Source organism: Polypterus senegalus, chromosome 7 (genome assembly GCF_016835505.1).
Source record: "Polypterus senegalus isolate Bchr_013 chromosome 7, ASM1683550v1, whole genome shotgun sequence".
Lineage (NCBI taxonomy): Eukaryota > Metazoa > Chordata > Cladistia > Polypteriformes > Polypteridae > Polypterus > Polypterus senegalus.
Genome location: NC_053160.1, coordinates 157372873 through 157388477, shown reverse-complemented (window position 1 = coordinate 157388477; position 15605 = coordinate 157372873). Strand labels below are relative to the sequence as shown.

Below are 15605 nucleotides of genomic sequence, written 5' to 3'. Positions count from 1 at the left end.
TTGGTAAGGCATCAAGAAACAATAAAAAAGACTGAGACAAAGATTTATGGAGTTTTGTAGTAACTCTAGAATCATTTGGTTTGGAAATATAGAACCTGCACATTCCTTATTTAAGAAAACAGATGGCACAGAAGAGAGTTCTTAAACAGCTGAAATATTTGACAGTCCCGGGGCAAATGTTTTTATTTTGTTTATTGTCTTTGCACCATCTTATATCTTTATGACAGAATAAAAATATAGGGATGGATAATATTGCAAGGTAGCAATTTGCAAGTAGTGATGTAACAAATTAAAGACTATTCGAACAGTATGCCCACAAAATATAGTTGTAACTTCTATTTACATGAAGTATCTTTTTTCTGTTTCTTTTTTTTTTTTAATTATCCAAGTAAAATGTAGAGCTGCGGCAAATTGCTTTCAGAATCAGCAGATGGCATAAATACACTAATCTGCATAATTAAAAAGACATTAACTTAAGCCAAACACAAAATTTACATAAATGTTAACATAAATAATTGGTACCATTATTACAATGTAGATGTTTGAAAAAGAAGAACAGTTTTGCAAAGCAGCAGAATACATTACATAATATTATCTAATATTCAATATTATTTTTATTTTCCCCTTTTGGAGATTTACAACCATGCTGTTCTTCCACTAGATGTAGTGATTATATGAAATACTCACCCCATTGTAAGTTTTCACATTTTATTGTTATGGAAAACTGAATCAAGCGAATGTGGCTTTTAGACTTTGATCAACAGGAAAAGATTATTTAATGTCAACAGATCTCTGCGAAGTGCTGTAAAATGTAAAACACAAAACAATTGATCACTTAAGTAATCAACAGCTTTAATTCAACATTCCTAAATCTTCACTGGTGCAGCCAATTGGTTTTGAAAGTCACATCATTAGTTCAGTGGAGACCACCTGTTTGGGGGCTCAGTTGATTGTAGTCTAACCGCACCTTAGCTGGAAGGTCCAATGTCAGTTTGGAGGCCTAACTTACACAATAAAAGCCACTCAGTGAAAAGAGAATTGAAAAGCCTAAGTCAGGTGACAAGAAAATATCCAACTCAACGAATATCCTTTAGAGTCCAGCTAAATCAGTTATTAAGAAACACACAACTGTAAATCTGCTTGAGCGGGCCATCTACAAAACATAGTGATTGTGAAAGAAGAAAACTAGTGAGGGATACACGGGAGTTTCTGAAGTCACCTGGAAGAAGATGCTCTGTGCTGATGAGATCAAAACCAGGCTACTTGACCATCATACTAAACAATATGTCAGGTGTAAGCGAAACACTACACATTACCATAAACGCGCTAGCCCCGCTGTGAATTAAGGTGGAAGCAGCTGTATGCTGTGGGGATACTTCTGTAGTAGGAAGCCCTAAAAGGCTTGTGAGGACAGGGGATAAAATAAATGGGGAAAAGCTGATTTCAGACTGCAAGAAATTTATCCCTGGGTGGAAGATTTGTTTTCCTGCAAGACAGCAATCCTACAAGAATTGCTTAAAATCATGAATGTTAATCCTGAAGTGGTTGAGTCAGAGTCCACATATCAATTGATCTAAGAATTTGTGCCTGGACTTTAGAAAAGGTGTTCAGTCACATTCCCCATTGAACCTCACAGAGCCTGAACAGTTTTGTAAAGAAGACTGGGGAACTGCAGTGTCCAGAAACGTACAAAGCTGATAGAGACCTGTGCACACAGACTCAAGGCTGTCATGGCTACCAAGGGTACATCTACTAAATACTAACTTGAAGGGGTGGTTACCTATACAATCAAATATTTAGTGTTTTATATTTCATTTAAATTCAATTAGACCACTATTGAGAGATCTGTTTTCATTTTGACATCTGAGAGTCTTATTTCTGTTGATCAAAGTAAAAAAAAAAACAAATTAAATAGATTGATAAAAGGGAGCCTCTATTCAAAACAGGCTTCCACAGGGCTTCAGGGGGTGCACCAGCTCCCCAAACCCAACACAGACAGATGCAGACAGAAGTTCAAAACACATATGGCTTTTATTAAGTTGTGGGAAATGCTTCCCAATAGTTTCCCACTAGCCGGCACACAGTACATAGCACAAGCACAATGAAATAAGGCACACAGCAATTATCTTTCTCCTTCTCTCTGTGTCTTTCTTCTCTCTGACTGTGTCTCTCCTTACACATCCACTCCTCCTCTTCCAGCAAGCTTTGTCCTCCACCTCCCGACTCTGGCTTCTTGAGCAGTGCCAGCACTTTGTTTATCCTGTACCCGAGAGTACTTGTGGTTGCCTATTAGCGTGTTCCAAAAGCACAACTGGGAGAGACGGTAACCTGACAAGCCCTGATGGCACCCACGGAACTCAACAGGGCTGTGCTGAGCTCCTACTCAAATGAAATGAAATGAAATTTTGTGGTAATCTGAGTCACCATTGCATGCCAGGGGGCTGCCATCTAGTGCACTGGGAGATACTGCCCAGTGTACATTCTTTCCACCACCCTTCCATTAAGAAGGTGCCCCAGCCAGACAAGGGTGCAGCCGTCTGCTAAAATCCTCAAACTTCATAATTTTCCTGTTTCACCTAGAAGAGCATATCCCTATGGCACAATGACATTGAGGGGGATTCAAAGTTCTCCCTCCTAAGCAAAATTTGACAGTGATATAGCAATGTAATAAAGGGAGCTTCATTAGATTAATGATTAAAGATGGATGTCCCATTTGGGACAAGTCTGAAGAGAAAAATAAGATGATGAGGGTCTGTTGAAATTTCAGTGTTCTCTGATAAATTTTCACCAGGTTTTATTCAAGGTTAAAGCCCATATATCCAGGTATGGTCTGTGCTATGAGGTACTGTACATCTTGCAGGTGAAACATCATCCTCAGTTTCAGAAGGACTGAGCTTTCAGCAGTGTGTATAATGCACAATTGAAAATTGCATTTATGTTCAGATTAAAGAGAAATATTCTTTTGAGAACATATTTCCACTGGTTAAGAGTAAATATAAAAGATCTTCCTCCCACTGCTGTTTTGCAGTTTTGTAAGGGTCAGCTGACATGTTTACACTGATGTGAAATTATTCCTTTGTCTTGATCAGTATTTACCAAAGTCGAGTTTTCAGAAGGTACATGGCCTCATTTGTATTTTACTTTATAATAAATCGTTCAGCTGCAAATTATATGAGCATAGAGTGCACAAAAATATGCTTGCATTTAAAATTTTATGTATGGTAACTAATGTGTTCTAGTTTTTTTTTGTTTAAATTGCAAGTGCAGAAGATAAGAAGCTGTAATCACCTAAGATTTATGCAACAAACACAGACAGCAGAGTTTCGACTTTGTGCACATTGATAACGGTCATTCTTTGATCAGTTGTATGTTTCACATGTGCAAGAACATACACTTGAACTTACAGCAGATGTGCAAAAAACTAAGCTTTTGGTTTCTGTAAAATCTTGAACTGAAGTGTCCTTCACATGTCACAGGTGTTGTCTGTATTTGGTTTTTCATGAAATACACTTTTGTTGTCCAGGTGATTTAATTAATTAATTGAGCTGCAGGGATGTCAAGAATGTTACAGAAAAGACATCAGGCTTAATTATAGAAGATGCAAAAAAGATCATGTGATCAGAGGTACTCAAAGATACAGTGAGATCACCACATTCAAAAAGACTTAACAGAAGAATTGAAGCAGAAAAGCCTCACAATCAAAGTTTTTCAATAAGTCTGTTGTTTATATTTCAACAAATTCCCACTTGGCTTTATTTATTAAGTAGTAACTGTGCATTCTGTCATACTATCATAGAGCCCAAATGCAACAAAGAGTCTTTACCAATGAATAACTAATGTATAAAATGTCAGCATCCACGAAAATCTTCGGCACAAAATTGTGCAGACGTTTGAGGGGACATGGGAATTTAACTAAGATGGTCTGAAATCTAAGTAATCAACGTAGACCTCAACATTATCATTTGAGGTTCACCTTCCAATGTAATGTATCTTGTAATGCATGTAGTAATAAAATGCATTGCATTTGTCATTCCAACAGATGTCGCAAACATTGACATTGCCTTTATGAATCCCATGCCAAATGGTATATAACAGAGACATATGCTGTGTGTTTGCCATTCCACAGATGGTGCATCACAAACATTTGTAGCAATGTATTTTATCTCTTAGAATGACAAATGCAATACCTATGTCTCTGTTATATGCCATTTTCCATGGGATTCATAAAAGCAGAGTTAATGTAGGTAATGTACCACCTCTTAGAATGTCAAACACAATTCTATTTATTACTACAAATGTTTGTGATGCACCATCTCTTGTAGTGATAGAGGCATAGCAACCAGACAGGCACACAGATACACTGACAGGTATTCATTTATTAAGGTGGATTATATTGTATAATGCCTGCATCTTCCAAAGTAGACACACAGCCAGAATCTTTCTTCATAGAACTGGGCACAAAGCAGGAAGACTACCCAGCTGGTGCCAGGAGTTCTCAATTTTCTAGAGAGGGTGGCAATAAAAATCTAACAAGAATTTGCATGGGCTATCCAGTACATTGTAGCAAGGGGCTCCTTAATGTAAAGGCAGGGTTGACAAGAAGGGTGCCATTGAGGCCTACAGAACAGAAACTACACTGCATTGGCCACATCAATGCCTGTGGTCCCAAGTGTTTAGAGACAGCATTTTCCTTTTGTTTATTACTAACTTGTGTGCTTTATTTTCAATAAACATGTTTGTTTGTTATTTTTTGCCACCTGAGATTCATTCTGGGTACAGACAGAAATCCAAAGGGTTCCATTTCATAGTACTATATATTTATGTATTCATTCAAGTAAATTGCCCCCTCATATTCTTGCTGATGGCAGTATTTTTCCCCCTTAAACTGGAGTCTCCTTAAATCATGCAGCACACTTTAATGTACCTATATTGAATAAAACACTGTTACACAATATTAATGGAAAAAGAGCAAATAAATCTGGTTTGTCTGATAAAAATTTCAGTTTTTTTGTATGTTTTTAGTTTCTTTGTTTATTATTATATTTCATCAGTGTTTATTTGCTTGAACATTTGCATTACTATTCTCCTAAAAATACACTTTCACATCTAGATTGATTGTTTTTGTGTGCATTATTGTGTAACATTTAAACACATATAAAACCCAAATGCCCCTTTATGCTTTATTAGTGCTTTATTTTATCTGTAGAATTTAAAATGATGTATTATTTAAAATAATTTTTTTTTTTTGTAGTTTTAGCAGTTTTATATAGCATACACTATTTATATTTTATATATACTATTTATATAACAATTGTCAGAGATGGCTGGGGTGGCGACCCGGCCAGGACACCCAGGAGGACCGGAGGAGGGCTTGCGCCTTCCCCATACCATGTGGGGGCAACCGCCCTGGTACCTTTGGGGGCCCATGGTCACCACCACGGGGCGCCTCTATGCCTTTGGAGCCCTGGACCTCAGCACTTCCACCACACCCGGAAGTGCTGGGGGGAAGACGAGCAGGGACAACCAGAGTGCTTCTGGGGATGCAGCCGGCACTTCCGCCACACTGGGGCGTGTCAGTGGGAGATTGCCGGAACACACCTGGAGTATATCTGGGTGCTTACAAAAGGGGCCACCTTTTTTTGTGTGGGGACTTGAGTCGGGTGGAAGAAGGATAACGTCTGGGAAGATGCAAGGAGGTGGCCTGAAGGAAAGGAAGGCATTGAACTGTGAGGCCTGGACTTGGGGGTTGTGCACTGTAAATAATGGTAAATAAACATATTGTGAGTGACATTAATGTGTCCGCCTGTCTGTGTCCGGGCCCAGCTCCACACAATGCATTTTAATGCTTATACAATATCATGTATTTTCTTCAGTACGCCACATTAAATGTAGTGATGCTTTACAACATTTCCATACTGGTAAGTTGTTTGTTTTTTGTATTTATTGAGCCAGAAATGTTAAAAATTGAACACACCTTGGCATCAGGCTTGATTCACTTTTGTGGTTTACGGTTTTGGTAAATTTCTAACCAACAAGAATTCTTGTTTAGCGGCTAAACGCATTACTGCAACTGGCTGTATGGCTCAAAGCAAACCACTAACTGCCTACACTTACAACATTGCAATTTCTTTAATTCTTTTTGTTTATATGTTATTGATTTTAAGGATTTCCTTACAATTAATACATTATAAATCATTAAGACATACAGTACTGTACATCTTATTTAAAATAGGATCAGTTTCCTCTTCTGCCTGTTTAGAACCAGGAGAAAGACAGACATACAGATTAACAGATTAACAGGGGTTCAATGTGCTTAGTTATTTGAGAACATCACTGATAAAAGCCTGCCAGGTTCTAAAATAAGTTTTACATTGTTCCTCATAAAGTAAGATTCTTTTTGTAAGTTTATATAAAATAGGACTTTGTTTTTTGTTTATGTTATAGTAGTAGGGTGTTAGTCTAAAGAGTTGTTAAAAATTACAGATTATTGTGACCCTAAATCTGTCAGATGAATAAAGAAAGACTTTATTTCACTAAATCTGACTAGAGGACAACCCCCAAAAAAATGGGACCCATGAAGTAGGTGCCTGATACATTTCACAAATAGGATTTTGACCTGAATGTATGTTGGATGCAGGGATTGAATTTCTGCATGGTTTAAATGAATAAAGTGGGAATGTTCCACTGAATTTAATCAAAGCAAAACAAAAAATTTCATTATTGACATTTGTATCCATTTCTGGTATTCATTCAGAAATTAAAAATACTATAGTTGCACTCGCTTAAAAGAAGTGGTGAGACGGCCTTCTGCTGTTATGCACCTAAAATCTGGAATAGCTGGCCAATAGGAATTCGCCAGGCTGATACAGTGGAGCACTTTAAAAAACTGCTGAAAACACATTACGTTAACGTGGCTTTCTCATAGCTTCATCTTAATCTAATCCTGATGCTCTGTATATTCAATTAATTATCATGATTATTCATGGTGGCTCCAAAATCCATACTATCCCCTACTCTCTCTTCTGTTTCTTTTCCTGGTTTTCTGTGGTGGCGACCTGCGCCATCACCACCTAATCAAAGCACCGTGATGTCCCTACATTGATGGATTAAAAGCCAGAAGTCTACATGACCGTCATCCTCAAGATCTTCCATGAGAACCCTGAATACCATGTCATTTATGTTAGGTATGTTTTTTTCTGTCCTCCCTGGCATTCGGACCTAACTTTTATTCTATGTTAATTGGTGTTCCCTTATTCTAAGTTTTATTTATTTTGTCTTTTTTCTCTTTCTTCATCATGAAGAGCACTTTGAGCTGCATAAATTGTATGAAAATGTACTATATAAATAAATGTTGTTGTTGTTGTTAAACAGTAAACAAAGGAATGATATGACAATTACAATTAAATATATTTTATGTCTTCTGAGATAAATGTGTGTGAAGGACTTTCAATATTTTTAACTAATTTAGACCTTTAGATAATACTTAAAGGCATAGGGATGTTTGAAGACTATACCATTTATCTGTGTGCTGATTAGTGTGAATTAAAATACATTTAAATATGTTATGTAAATTAACCTAACTGATAAAGGAGGCTGGTCTGTTAGATTCCATCAGTCTTACCATAGAGAGCTCAGTTGCTCAATGTTGTGGCTCCACCAGTCTGGTGTTAATATAAACGTCCATCTTGAATTTTATTTGTAATGGTGACTCATGTCATAGCTATACTTTATTTTCTCTGACTTGGGGTCATTATGTGAAGAGGTCAAAATCCAGTGTTGAAGGCTCATGTTTTTGCTATTCTGTTTGCCAGGATTCTCCCTTTAGAAGTGTGAAATATCTCTGCCTCCTTGTTTTAAATCATCATTAATTTGGATATAACCAGTAAATCTTTTCTGAAGAGATGTTGGTTTAACAATGAAGACCAGTCTTTTATGTGTTAAGATGTAGATTACAATATTTATTAGAATTATGCTATAGATGCCTGTGATGCAAGCTTTCTTTTATAAATGTTCATTATCCTTTTCAAAATGTTTACTCCCTTCATAAAAAGGGTGACAATTTTCAGGTTTTGCGTAGCTTAACTTTATTTGCTGTACTCATAGGCAACAGGAAAATCTGTTCCCAAATATCAAATGACTATATATATTTTTAAAATCTAAGAAAAAAACAATCAGATTTAGACAATAACAATAAAACAATAATGCTTTGGTTTAAACTGGAAAGTAACTTGAATGAAAACATCTTTAAATGATGGTAAAAAAATAAAGCATTTACATTTTTGCATAGCAGCATGCAGAATTTCATTTGTACAATCCATCAATGAATGATTTAATTACTAATACAATGAATGTGTCACACAGAATAAAAAATTACTGCTGTACAACTTAATACAAAAGAAATAATTCACCTTATGGAAACTTCAAAAATATCTATGTAAAACTTTCCATGCAAGATGGAGACACAAACAAATCAATCCATACATTTTTCATACCCGGCACATCCCTAAATGTTGTATTTTTCACTTGTCTGTAAAAAGAGATGTTCTTTTAGTTTGCTTCCTATGATTGAACATTTAAGGATTCAAAGAGAACAAGACAGAAACCAAACCTTGAAGGAATGCTATCCATTACATGGTTCACTTACCCACACTCCATTGCACTGTCCAATTTAAAGTTCTTTTCAACTTGACCTACAAGATTTTCACATGTGAGTCCAAATCATCATCATTGTTCTTAAAGAAAACCCACAAAGGCATCAGCTCACCCAGACTGTGCTTGGGCCACAGTGTGCCAACCAATACATCATCCATATTTAGCCTTGATACGTCTTAATTGCTCACAACACATGCGTTGAGATTATTTTGCTTTGTGGATGTTAAAGTTAGTATGGAAATATAGCTGCTTTTGGGAAATACGCTTAATGTAATTGAGAAAAGCTATTCAATTGGTTCATATGTCTTGTAAAAGACATTGTGACAAAGGTCTGTTGCTATGTTATTTCTGAAATGGTTGGAGGGTTCATGATTGACTGCTAACTAATGTTTAAAGTAGCAGCATATATCGGAGATGAGAGACACAGAAGGGAATGCTGCTGTGCTTTTGTTTCATAAAAAGATCGCATTACTAAAAAGTCACCTGAAATCTTGGATAGAATTGCTTCACATGGCCTCTACTTACAAGCCCCTGACCTCCCTTAATAACTTGAAAGACATCTGCCAAACTCCTCTACTGTCAAATTTCTCATTATTTATGTCTTCAAAAGTTGTTTGCATCTTCTGAAATAACTATTTAATATATTGTTTCTGTCTTGCACCCGGTGCTTGCTGGGATAGGCTCCAGCTTACCTGTGACCCAGCTCTTGATTAGCAGGTTAAGAAAATAGATGGACTGAAAAATTGATGCATTTCATATAAATATATTTTATGCTCTTTATAAGCAAAAGAAAAGTAAATGTAATTTATCACAAAACATTTAGAAAAATATTTGCATTTATTTTCAAAATTGTATCCTTTCTTTTTCAAATACTTCTCCCAAACAGCTTGTTTGTCAATACTGTCTCCTGCATTTGAAATATACTGTATTGATTTTACAGATTGCATTACAATCAGTAAATTGTAAATCAGAACATACATTTTTAAATAATTCTTACTGTTCCTAAAGTGACCTGATGGACCATACGGCTTTCATCAGACACAACTCCTAACCTTTCCACACTTCTCTTTACTCCTTTCTTTGTCTAATAAGCATATTGTGCTAATGTTTCTCTGTAAATCTGTGAGGGATTGCTCCCTTCAGACAATAAAATTCAAATTACGACATGCCGGTCACTAACAGTGCAAACAGGATGACTGTGGGCTACCGGCAATGGACTCTTAGACTTGCACGTGTCCTTGAGTTTGACTAAGTGGACAAATTTTATATCAAAAGTGTTTTAAAAGCTATTTAAGCTATTTGCCTGTGTGTGTGTGTGTGTGTGTGTGTATGCATTCATATATACAGGGGCAGTTCAGAACTGCAAGTTCACCTAACACATATAGCTTTGGGATGTTGGAAGATCCCTGGAACACCCTGGAAATACCCCCATATAGACACAGGGAGAATGTGCAGACTTTTCACAGACAGTGACCAAGCAAGGGATTCAAATGCAGAACTTTAACTCTGTGAGACGGCAACATTATTCACTATGCCAGTGTGCCACAGAGAAAATATATATAAAAAAAATATCAAAGTGATTTTTAATTATTTAACTCCCATACATTTTTAAATTCTGGTATGGCATAAGCCCATCACAAGACTTCGGTACTTGTTTAAAATTAGTAACAAATTTACTTTGTCTTTCCAGAATCTTCAATCCAGTATAATTATGCATACTTCTCTTGAATAGTTCCATGTCAGTGTGTCATAACTGACAGCTCAGTGATACCTTCATAGTGTAGCAGGGGGCTGACTCTGAAAAAAATTCAAAAAACAGGACCGTTAATATCTTCTTTAAAACATGTCTTCTATTTTATGACTCACGTCTTATTTCTGTATTTGTAAACCTATCAAATAAAGGCACTCTATAATAAGTGATTTGTTGCCTCATATCACATAAGGCTTATCCACTGAGTAGTTTTTGTACAGGGTGGGCCATTTATATGGATACACCTTAATAAAATGTGAATGGTTGGTGATATTAACTTCCTGTTTGTGGCACATTAGTATATGTGAGGGGGGAAACTTTTCAAGATGGGTGGTGACCATGGTGGCCATTTTGAAGTCGGCCATTTTGGATCCAACTTTTGTTTTTTCAATAGGAAGAAGGTCATTTGACACATCAAACTTATTGGGAATTTCACAAGAAAAACAATGGTGTGCTTGGTTTTAACGTAACTTTATTTTTTCATGAGTTATTTACAAGTTTCTGACCACTTATAAAATGTGTTCAATGTTCTGCCCATTGTGTTGGATTGTCAATGATACCCTCTTCTCCCACTCTTCACACACTGATAGCAACACCGCAGGAGAAATGCTAGCACAGGCTACCAGTATCCGTAGTTTCAGGTGCTGCACATCTCGTATCTTCACAGCATAGACAATTGCCTTCAGATGACCCCAAAGATAAAAGTCTAAGGGGGTCAGATCGGGAGACCTTGGGGGCCATTCAACTGGCCCACGACAACCAATCCACTTTCCAGAAAACTGTTCATCTAGGAATGCTCGGACCTGACACCCATAATGTGGTGGTGCACCATCTTGCTGGAAAAACTCAGGGAACGTGCCAGCTTCAGTGCATAAAGAGGGAAACGCATCATGTAGCAATTTCGCATATCCAGTGGCCTTGAGGTTTCCATTGATGAAGAATTGCCCCACTATCTTTGTACCCCATATACCACACCATACCATCATTTTTTTTGTTCCAACAGTCTTGGAGGGATCTATCCAATGTGGGTTAGTGTCAGACCAATAGCGGTGGTTTTGTTTGTTAACTTCACCATTCACATAAAAGTTTGCCTCATCACTGAACAAAATCTTCTGCGTAAAATGAGGGTCCTGTTCCATTTTTGTTTTGCCCATTCTGCAAATTCAGTGCGCCGATCTTGGTCATCCTCGTTGAGATGCTGCAGTAGCTGGAGTTTGTAAGGGTGCCATTTGTGAGTAGCTAATATCCGCCGAAGGGATGCTCGACTAATGCCACTCTCCAGTGACATGCGGCGAGTGCTACGCTGTGGGCTCTTGCTGAATGAAGCTAGGACAGCCACTGATGTTTCATCATTAGCGACAGTTTTCATGAGTCCACATTTTGGCAAATCCAACACTGAACCAGTTTCACGAAACTTAGCAAGCAGTTTGCTAACTGTAGCATGGGAGATGGGTGGTCTCATAGGGTGTTTTGCATTGAAATCTGCTGCAATGACCCAGTTACTGCGTTCACCAGACATCAACACAATTCTATCCACTCCTCACGTGTTAACCTCTGCGACATGTCAATGGCTGTAAACAAAGAGAAACTTGTAAATAACTCATGAAAGAATAAAGTTACGTTAAAACCAAGCACACCATTGTTTTTCTTGTGAAATTTCCAATAAGTTTGATGTGTCAAATGACCCTCTTCCTATTGAAAAAACAAAAGTTGAATCCAAAATGGCCGACTTCAAAATGGCCACCATGGTTACCACCCATCTTGAAAAGTTTCCCTCCTCACATATACTAATGTGCCACAAACAGGAAGTTAATATCACCAACCACTCCCATTTTATTAAGGTGTATCCATATAAATGGCCCACCCTGTAGATTAATTTCTAGTTGAATGCAGTTTATTATGATTTTGGAACTCTGCTGGGTTAAATATATATATATATATATTTGTCCATCACAGAAGCAATAGAATTGCATAAAATGCAAGTGGTTTTACTAGATCAATAATGCTTTTAATCAAAAGGCTACCTGTTCAGATTAATTAATCAATACTTATTACATACAGTGCCTAACAAATTCAATTATAAGTCACTTTTAGACAGCCTGAAAAATGGAAGAAAGTTTTGTTAAAGTTTAAATGGCTTCCAGAGTTTGCACCGCTTATAGCACAACAGCCCACTTCTACAATGAAGCTGTGTTCTTCGATTTTCATTTACATTTTTAATATTTTCAAGACATGCATACACACATTTGTCACCACCTTTTTAATTCATTCCTTTAAGGTTAAAGAGATGCTTTTCAAACCAGCAATATAATGATTCAATGCATAAAAAAGTCGGAATTAACGTAGGGCACTTAATTTAGGGTGTTCATAAAAAAATGTATTGATTGCGGTAGAAGTACATAATAAAAATGAATAGTTGTGTCAGATATTTGAAATATAAAAATATGTGTGCATCGACCAAAATGTTTAATGTGTTAATATTCTTGATTGTAATAGAAATGTTCACCCTCTGATAAAGGTCCATAGTAGGCTAGATGAAAAATAACATCATATTCATAATCATTGACCTTGAAATAGTCTAAAATGATACCCCACACGCTTATGTTTAAAATTTGTGTTTGTTAACCTTCTGGGAGTGGCTCTTAGAGGTCTAGGACCACCAGTAAAAAAATAAATATCAAAAATATCATATTTGTGATCAACAACCTTGAAATAGCATAAAATGTAACTCAAAATGCCTATATTGTCAATGCCCATTTTTATGTTTTGTGGAAAGGAGTAACTTTGAGCTCTCATATCCCATTAGAGGGTAAACCTCTGGGGTCAGTCAATGTGGCTTGCACAACTTCAGTTCCTTCTGACCATTTTTACTGAAGACATCTACAAGCCTACTATTTATCAGAAAATGATCATTTCCTGCAGAAAATATGGTTCAAAATGGCCTACAAATGTAGTTTTTACTTGACTCTAGATAGCAAAAAGTTGGGGGGAACCCCTAAAAACTCAACATCTTGCATAACTAGACATGAAGAAGTGAAGTCGAATGGTATATGTAAGTTGGGTTTTTTTTTGTTCCAAAGAGTCAAGACAAGAAAAGAAGTGTCAGACAAGAAAAAAACTATAGTGATTTCAAAGCACCCAGAAGTAATTCTTATGAATTCTTAAAGAAAATGAAAGAGTCTATATTGAGATTTGATGCCATGCAGAGGAGGCGTCATCAGAAGTCATTAACTAGCAGACCTGTCATGTCATCTGCTATATCCAGTGGCTATGAAAAGCCCACATGACTTTATTGAAATTTCAGATTTTGTTGATATGAAGGAAGGAATCAAGATAAAGCAGACATTTTGCCACATTAGATAACATTTTCTAACTGGAGAAAACCTCAAAGAGAAAACTGTGCTTGCATGAATGGAGGAACTGGAGATGCCACTATAGGAATTTAGAGTTGCTTAGGGTAAGTACACTTTGTATGTGTGCTGGGTTGTCTGGAATGTCGACATCCGGGTGCTAGTAGAAGACAGTAAGATGAGCCTACAGGATGCAAGATGCTAGGTTTACTAGAAGTTCCCAGAGTTACCTTACAATGTTTTAAGAGAGAGAGAGGGCAGAGAAAAGGACGCTGGGCCTCCTACCTGACAAGTGGCAGTACATAGCCACCTTTGGGAAAAACTAGGGCTGGGCAGCTAATTTAGAGATACAACTTGGACAGGACCAATATGAGTCTAGTACTCTACTCTTTTTCCTAGAGATTGTGTAGGAGAACCAACCAAAAAAGGAAAATTTAAGCTTCAAAAATAAAGGGACACTAGAGGCAGGTTTAGTTTGTTGCTCTTGTCGTACCTGCAGGGCAGCCCCTAACCCAGAAGGAGTGTAAGGCTGTATAATGGCCAGAGTCATTCTGAGTTTAGATTCCATGGAAGAGTTTGGAGTGAAGGCTCAGCTGGCATTATCAAGAGGCCAGGATCATAAAGAGTGAATGTGTGTGTATGTGTGTGAGTGACAGTGAGAGGCAGATGGAAAGACCACTTGCAGAGACATAAGAAAAACTAATGACACACTGTTTCTCTGGGAAATCTGTTAAAATATATTCATAATACCATTTCTCATAAACAACATTGGTTGTTTGGTTGCATGTTTCTTTAGGATTTTTGAAATGAGAGTAGCATGCTTTTAACATTCCTGGTGGTGGTGAGTTGGTGTCTTTTTCACTCTCTTCACTGAAAAGAGCTGGTTTGCTAAGCTACTTGTTAAGAACTACTGTACTCTAAATCAAGCAAACAGAAAAATAATTACACCTAATCAGCACTTTTACGTCAATTCATTAAAAAGCATTCAAACACTGATGCAACTGTGTAGGAGTATCCTATAACAAGTAAGAATTTTAGTCAGTTTTAAAAGATTTTAACTTCAAAAATGTATGAAAATTGAGAAGAGAGTAAGTGAAATTATGCATACTGCAAAGTGTAAGATGCAAGATATCAGAATTAGAAAGTAGTTCTTTTTTATACACAGGCATCAATGCAAGTGAGAGAACTGGTGGGTGAACCAGCCTTCATAGGTAATCTATTTCTGGCACCCTGCCTTTTTGATCTAAGGCAAACTTAAACATCTCCCATGCAAAAGTGCCTTTATGTGTCTTTTTCTAAGCTGAATTTGATTTCCCATTTTGTTATTACATTTTTCTTGTCATGCTTTAGTTGATGCTCCTTATTCTTATACCAGAGACTGAGCAAGTGCAATTTGTCAAAATTTGTATTAGTACTGGCCATGCATGACCACTGTTCCATGTTGACCACACACTTTCATTTGACATAAAAGAAACAGAACTTTCAAAAACATGCTAGCGTGATAACTTTGTGAGTGTATGAGAAAAATTATATCGAAAGGGTGCCAACAGCTAAAAATATTTTATATCTGTAAATTTATTTTTGAATCTATTTTATACTTGATGCTCAGTGTTCACATGTAATGTATTTAATTGTCAGTAAAGGAATATTTAATTGAACATTCATTATTATTTTGCTAAAAAGAGAACCATTTCACAGTATATGGTTACAGGCAATAGACAAAAGTTTACATACTTTTGGAAATAGCTCCGTAAAACAGTTCTCTTTAGCAAAGAGTGTTTTATTTAATACCAAGCTAATAATCAGCTAAGAAATAAAATAATAAAACAAGACCACATTTTCTTTGCAATAGC

General features: G+C 36.7%; 1 protein-coding gene across 1 annotated transcript in view; it reads right to left on the bottom strand.

The window, feature by feature from the left end:
- Positions 1–8067: 8067 nt before the first annotated feature.
- lrrc2 (leucine rich repeat containing 2) overlaps positions 8068–15605 on the bottom strand; it is a 130928-nt gene continuing 123390 nt past the window's right edge. Inside the window, exon 9 of the mRNA XM_039759434.1 lies at positions 8068–10449. Within this exon, the coding sequence (XP_039615368.1) occupies positions 10400–10449 (50 nt within the window). The 3' untranslated portion in view covers positions 8068–10399. The remainder of the gene's footprint in view (positions 10450–15605) is intronic.